Here is an 8,116-nt window from a genome sequence, read left to right on the forward strand (position 1 = left end):
ATTTCATACATTATTACTGCATCATCCACTATTTATGTTTTAATATTATTAGCTCTTCAAAAAAAAAAAAGTAATACAAATGAACAGCAAGTGACATAATGACTGTGTATAAATCTTGATACTGATAGTACATACATATTTCACTCGTTAGAAAATGGTCCATTCTAAAAGTAGCACCCACAATCAAGAAGCTATAACACATCAAGCTATGTAAAGTCACAAAATGATATATGAAGCACAATTTACATGTAAAAAACAACATCACACCATGCATATCAAGTCACAATATGTCAACCAAAAAAATTGTCTAGGACCAATAATTCCATGACATAATAATCTGAAACAACCAATTGATCTAGATATAGATACAATGGCAGCAAAAAAGAAAGTGGGTTCTGGCAATCACATAAATGACAAGTTGTGTCACCACTAAGTCCTCTTTTGTATACACATTACACAGATACATACATGAACTCAGTTTTAAACCTTGTATTGTAACAAAAAGATTATTGATTGCAGTTTTTAACCATTGCAGGCTGCAACATCATTTACACCAACAATATCTTCATGTGCCAGCAATTGATATGTTCCTTTTATAACATATAATATAATGTCATAAGCATCATTTCTTATCTGTTGTAACACCTACAACAACATTGCTCACCTGTGACATTACAAGTTCCTTTAAGTGAAATGCAGTAGGAATATAAGTTTCCGAAAGTAACCGCAAAAGAAAAGAAATAGTGATTACCAGTTTTCCGCTCGAATCAACGGACATGGGATTTTCTACTACAACAGTTTGGCTCTGAGACTGCAGTTAATGAAATAGAAGTATATGGATATGCATTAGATGTCATGACAGAAAACCACGAATATATCCTTACTATGAATAATCAATCAGAAGGAAAAAAAAGTGAAAAGCATACTGTTGTTGCAGAAGATACCGTTCCGGGGTTGGTTGTTCCATCAGGTCTTTGGCCGGGAATCGGAAGCCTTCCGTTGGTGGTCTACAAAAGACAAGGAGGAGAAACAGATGCAACAACAGGTAGAAAAAATCAGCTCAAGGAAAAAAACTACACGGAATGAAAAATATTTCGATATTAATCATATTATATTTCCAAGATTTCATGTCATGGCAATAACAAGAAACAGGCATAGAGAAATTCAGAGAATATCACATGATCCACATATTTAGCATATCATCATCCTTTTTACAGTTATGTCCAGTGTTGGCTTCGGTGTCAACGAGTTGCTCAAGGGATAAAAGTGGGTTATACACTTAATACTTGTCACCTTATACGGCTCCAATCTTAGGTTGGGTCCCAACCTCTGATAACATACAAGAGAATAACCAACTTGGATCATCATGCTTATGAAGAATAAACAGGTCATGGACAAACATTAATAACAAGAGAAATACCAGAAGACCGAAAATATCTCAAAGTTATGTATTACAGAGAAGGTTTTCATTTAAATTTGAAGAAGTTGTTATATAACAAAAGTATAGAAGTGTCTCTTTGTAAGTTTGAAGAAGTTGAGGCCTATTCATTTAAATTTGAAAGTTCATGGTAGCTAATTCAAAATAAGGTATTGTTCATGATGCTTGGTGCATATTTTACCCAAATTAAAAAGTAAAAAGTAAACCCTCCAAATCCAACATAAGTTGCACAAAAGTGGGGAATTTGTTGCTATCTCTCTTTTCCTTTTATTTTGAACATAGCAACATAGAAAAGAAAGTTAACTGTTATACCCCTTACCATCAAAGATTCACTAGTGTAGTAGTGTAAAAAGAAAATAGAGGGAAGAAACCAATTACTCCTTCTAGTCTTATTTATAGGTCACTTTTAACGAATTTCACAGACCAAGGCAAGTGGTTAAAGTTAGTTACTTGATTTTAAAAAGATTGCAACATTTACAATTTTCCCTTTACAATCTTAAAGAGGAGAGATTAATGTAAAACAATAAAAGCATATAGTGGTGAAAAATGAGTTTCCTCATTAATGAACAACAAATTAATATGGGCAAATTAGGGAAAAGAAATTAAATGCTTCATATAAAGTACAAAATGCAACCATAGGAAGGTTCTAGAATATGCCTTATAAATAGGACTAGAGGGAGTATATAAATGCAACAACAAAGTGAACATGAATGCAGAAAACTCGCTTGAATTTTAATTAAAGATATATGAAGCATTTATGAGGATAGAAAGTGAACGCACATGCTAATATCATTCGTTCAATGTATACTTACACTAGCATTAGTGATATAGTGACAAAGTGCACATTTGACCGAGGGAGCTCCATAAGGATACATGAGCGTTGTCCGGCAGTTCCCACAGTGAATATGGCTAACTTGATTGGATGCTTTTTGATGCAGACACAAAGCACATCAACAATAAGTCAATAAAAAATTTAAGGCAGACAATTTATATCAAAGCAACAATTTTAACAGTAAAACAGGGAACACGTCATTGGAATGTACTACAGTATATAGAGCTGACATGTCAAATCAGTTAGGTTCTGTTGTGTTAATAATAGGCTGTAATATATTCACATTCAGTTAATAATAGGCTCCGTTGGTGTTAATAATACATCATGTAGCTTAAAAGCATAGTTACATGGTACACGTACTGATACACAATATTCGTTTCATACCGGTTCGTCATTGTTTACGTTATTATTATAAGACTCACTTTATGACGAACCAGATACGTGGTACGCCCCGTTGTAGGGTAAATGAGATTACCATGTAACTATGATCTTAAGCCATAGGATATGGTGGAGCGTTGTAGACTAATAATGATCAGCATTCACTAATAAAAATTTGCCATCAAAGATAAACTATAGAACCAAATTAACGCAAATCTTGGTTTTGGGGATACGTTACTATCCAAATGGATATGAATATTTTTTCACTGATTACTAGCACAAAAAAGAGTGAAGGGTGATTTATTAGATTTCTGTTTTTACATTCATTGACAACTGCCAAGATTTTGTCAAGTACGACAAAAATAACATTTAACTCTGTTTTTCTCTCACTATAATGCACAAAAGTGCTTACAATAGCTATAACTCATTATTGCACGGATACATTTGGAAAATGACAAATAGTATTTTTCACTTTCATGATCCGTATGCAAAAGGTAATTCACTGCATTAAACTGATTTGAGGCACTCAATAGGTATTGGTTGAAATCTGTATACCACAGGCATACCATTTTGGTGCAGTCACTAACATGACTCTTCTAAGACACATTAACGACACACACTTAACATGCATCCAACTTAAAATTATTATTTTTGGGCTCCAATATGGCATGGACACGGACATTTAAAATTTGAAGAGAAAAATCATTAAACCTGGTACAAGGTTTATCTGGAAGTACTACAGTTATTAAAGAGAAATGTAGATATAAATTTGTAGTCCAACATGATTATCAATGAACTAGTAAATGAACGTATATGGCAACAAACAAATATATTGTACCTGGTACAAGGTTTACAGTTTGACAGCAGGAACATCTTACGCTTGTAGCTCCACGTGCGTACATTAGCAAGGTCCTACAGCCTCCACAGTAAATTTGTGACATTTCCATTCCTGCAGATGCATCAGGAAAGTAAAGGTCCTAAGGTGTAAGTAACAAGTTCTTATCCAACTACATGTAAATATATTTTTAATAATAGAAGAGATATTATTAAACGAGAAGAGAAATGTGCAAAATAAGAGCATGAAACAAAAAGAGACAACTAAAAACAGCTATGCAACAAAGAATTTCATTCCCACTGCATGTCGACCAGAGATACACCAACAAAAAAACCCATGGGCAGATCGCCAAAGGGATACCGGAAGAGTTACCCTATCCCAAAAGAACGTGATTATAGATTGATTGATCGGTGAACAATCATTTAGAGCATCCCTAATCCCTGTAAGGCTATAATAACCTAATGATACTTTGATTATAGGTTGAAAATTTATGTATATATACATAAACAAATATTTTTTAAAAACTACGACTTTGCCCATTATGTGAAATACCATGAGTTTAAAAATGTTGTTACATATCCCGAACGTCTTTTTTTTCCTTTCATTTTTGGTTGGAGTTTTATTAAAATTGTGCTAATAGCACATTCCGAAAAACATTCTGCTTAAATAAAAGATGTGGCACAAGATAATTCAAAATTTAATGATAATGTACCCAACCTGAAACCTAGCTCTCAGATTTGAGCAATGAGGTTGCTACATGAGCAGGAATGAAGAACCATGATAACAATCAAAATATCAAATTACTTTATAGAATACAAGTCCATTCTTTTATAAAATAAAATGATAGTAGTAAGCAAAACATGATATCACAATACCGAGTTAATTTTTCCCTATGAAAAATTCCCCGATATAAATGACTGTGATAACAACAACCAAGCCTTTATCCCACTACGTGGGGTCAGCTAAAGAAATATAATTCTTTTTTTTTTCTCTTTATATACGAACCCACATTTTTTATTTACATATTACACTTCCACATCCAGCTAACATGCTTCATAAGATGGCTTATATTATCATGAAAAATAGCAACTAAATACTTAAACCAAGTGCAATATCAAACTACTTTCGTCTTGTTAACCTACAAAACATGGAGAAAGTAATTAAGTAACTCTAATCATGAAATTTCAATAACAGAAACATCGAATGTGCGTACATACCAGGTGGAGGAACAGAGGTAATGGTGTTGCACAATGCACAGCAAACATTGGTTGCTCCTCTAGGGTAAAGCAAAATGTTCCTACACCCATTACATACAAGTTGGCTCTGCATAGCTGCAAAGTTAAAAACACCACTCAGCCACAACAAAAGTTATAAAGGGCAGCCCAATGCACACAGCCGTATTCTCGCGAGTGCACGCAGCCTCATTCTCGAGAGTGCACGCAGCCTCATTCTCGAGAGTGCTAGCAGCCTCATTCTCGTGAGTGCTCGCAGCCTCATTCTCGCGAGTGCACGCAGCCTCATTCTCGCTAGTGCATGCAGCCTTATTCTCGCAAGCGAAGAGGTTAGTTCCAGAACCAAACGAAAAATAAAAAAATGAATAAAATAAAAGACAATCATATGTGTGCCATATATTTATCTAATCTTAGATCAGTTTAATTTGAATGCAATTATCAATCCTAGCAGAGAATTCAAATATCAAACAAAAACATGTAATTTGTAACAATACATATATGCGATGAAAAATTTAATCTTTTTCATATTTTAAACAGCAAACACATCGAAATTCGAGAAATATATGGTATGAAAACCAAATAAATTTAACCCAGAAAAAACCCAAAACAAAAATTGAAAATTTAATTAAAAAAGAAAAGAAATTGGAAATGAAGAACAAATATACAAGGATCTAAGAATACCTATTATGGGTATTTTGATTCTAGCGCAATACAATCGATTCAGAAAAGAAAGATTCTTTTTTTCTTCTTTTGATTAAATACAAAGGGGAAAAGAAGAAGAAAACGAAGTGAGGGGCAAAATGGGAAGAAGAAGAAATATGTTGTTGAGATTGAGAATGAAGAAAATTCTCAACTCAACAAAAAAGAAGAAAACCCCACACACTCTTTCTTCAAATGTTGATTCTTTTTACGTTAACAATTCCACACGCGGATGAAGAAACTTATTTCCTTCTTTTCTTCTTCTTTCTTTTCTATTTGAGTTTAATAGGTCAACACAATGATTAAAATATGAATAGATATTAAACTTTTTATATGTTATTATAAAGAGAATAATGTATCTTCTTATATAATGAGATAACTTATCTCTTCTAGACAGTAAAAATATGATATGTGTACTATTTTGTTTATTTTTTAAAATATTTTTATTGAAAATGATGAAATATGACACATGTCATAATTTCACTGGCAGGAGGAGATAACTTATCTCCTTATATAAGGAGATACTCCATTCCCTATTATAAAAGATTATAAGACTTTCTATCTTATATCAAATAAAATGTTTGACCATAGAATAAATTTCATGTAACAGATATATGAAAGTAGTATTGGATGAACGAATATATTAGATAAGATAGGATTAAAACAAACGTATTTTGGGGAAACTTGAATAAGGTCCTATAATATAAAAGATGGTAAAATTATGTCTTGGATAGTATAGACATATGTGGGAAAGACCAATAGAAATTCTCTAATAAAAATTAGTGTAATTAGAATATGAAAACCAAGAAAAACTATAGGAGAATTGATAAAGAAATAACATTATGGCATTTTGCATTCATATGTTCAACATCACTTAGTGGGATCTTGATTCTTGATTGTGTTAAGTAACACCAACTTGCAGTATTTTTTATCATTAACAAGGAGAGAATAAAATATTGTATGAATATTTCTAAAATCATAATGATATAAAGGGATTTCAAATCCACATGAATGACTATGATTTTCAACTTGAAGATAATACTACCAATTTGAGATGAAGCTCTTATTTGAGGGTATGGTGATTTGCAAAAGAAAATATGTAGAGTTGGATTTGGATAGGATGATAAAAGCATATGAAATTGATAAGATTATTTCCTTTGCAGGTGAAAACAATTATAGCGGATACTAGGGGTAAGAGTCACCCTATTTTGGTTCATTTACTTATATGAACATATTTCATCCCAGATCCGGCTATAAAAATTAGTCTATATTAATATTTATGGTCGGAAAAGGGCAGAGATAAATAAGCTTATGGTCACTCACCATTTTCGTTTATGTTTGTTTAATTATATACAAAGTAATAATATCTAATCAAAATAGGTAATACATTGTTTTTGCAACAAGTTATCTAATAATACAATCTCATATTTCAAATGATTTATTGTCATTGATTCTATTATATTATCATCATATATACACATAAAAATAAATGATTAACAAAATATATATATATATCATTTTATATGTGAGATTAATATACATAATAATTAATATTGAGAATATATTTATAAAAGAAAGAATACATTATATTTAACTAATCTAAAATCAGGTTTGAATTAAAAAAATAGTTTGATAAACATTTAGAAACGGATAACAAATAAAGTTTATACAGTCTGACCAGTGTTTGCTCACCTAGAGTGGATACAATGATGTTCACGTTGGTACAAAGATTGATCAAAATTCATTTCTTAAGTTTGTAAATATATAATTACATTAACCATTATAGATATAATATATATTTTGTTAAGATACCTTAAGAGATCTATAAATGAAAAGGTCAGTGGAGGTTTACCTAAGTATGGGGTTAGCTATCATTTTTCATATAAAAACAAATTGAATTATGGTTCTATAGAGGAATAGAAATGTTTTAGTTAGTCCTAATTTTTTTATCTTTATCCAATTACATAATAAAACAGTCAATGCCTTGCAAGTACAACTATCATTTTTTGCCTTGCTCATTTGTCAGTAAAGCTTGCAGACATTTCTATTAAATAATGTGAGCAGCCTACGAGCATAGATTAAGAAAAGAAATAAAAAAACTTCAAATAAATTATGATGTAATATAATTTTTAATGTCTCAAAAATTATAATCTAATATATTTTGTTAAACTTCATATAAAGTTTTAGTTTTTTTATCTTCAACTACTTTATTTAATTTTTTTATATGAATTTTTTATTACTCAGCAATGTGAGTGGGTCGCCTGCATGTCTGTTAGCTAGTTTTAAAACAAGCATGACATAAAATTTTGTCTGTTAAGACAATATAGATATATCTTCACCCACTTCAATTTTCTACGTCATTTGTGGGCACATATAAAGTGAACATGACGACTCATTTTGCCATTTCTATCAATTACTCTCATCTCATTCTTATGTGCACTCACCTCTTTATCTAGAATGAAGATTAATTTAATTCTCTTAAGTTGGTGTCTCTAACACCGTCCTGCTCAATACTTCTCTACAATGATGTGGTACTATATTACTGGGCGGGACATGATTTATCCAATAATGGGGTTAGCTCTCAGTTTAGAAGCCCATTTTTTAGACTGGTTAAGGAGGGCTGACCCGACAAGCCATCATTAAAATTATTAAATATTGGCTTAAAAGAAAAAAAGAATGATGTGGCAAAAGAAGTGGCTATG

General features: G+C 31.6%; 1 protein-coding gene across 2 annotated transcripts; it reads right to left on the reverse strand.

Moving 5' to 3' along the window:
• Nucleotides 1-247: 247 nt before the first annotated feature.
• LOC109341823 (protein LSD1-like) lies at nucleotides 248-5,540 on the reverse strand. Of its 2 annotated transcripts, none has more exons than XM_019579794.1 (7): nucleotides 5,397-5,540; nucleotides 4,701-4,814; nucleotides 3,487-3,597; nucleotides 2,251-2,363; nucleotides 945-1,007; nucleotides 752-811; nucleotides 248-664 (listed from the first exon to the last, which is right to left on the reverse strand). In XM_019579794.1, exons 2-7 carry the CDS (start codon nucleotides 4,810-4,812, stop codon nucleotides 623-625), a joined length of 501 nt encoding a protein of 166 aa, XP_019435339.1. In that variant the 5' UTR covers nucleotides 4,813-4,814; nucleotides 5,397-5,540; the 3' UTR covers nucleotides 248-622. The 2 variants fall into 2 exon arrangements, with proteins under 2 accessions (XP_019435339.1, XP_019435338.1); XM_019579793.1 differs by having other exon boundaries at nucleotides 927-1,007; nucleotides 5,397-5,537.
• Nucleotides 5,541-8,116: the final 2,576 nt, after the last annotated feature.

The sequence above is a fragment of the Lupinus angustifolius genome, unplaced genomic scaffold (assembly GCF_001865875.1).
Source record: "Lupinus angustifolius cultivar Tanjil unplaced genomic scaffold, LupAngTanjil_v1.0 Scaffold_694, whole genome shotgun sequence".
Lineage (NCBI taxonomy): Eukaryota > Viridiplantae > Streptophyta > Magnoliopsida > Fabales > Fabaceae > Lupinus > Lupinus angustifolius.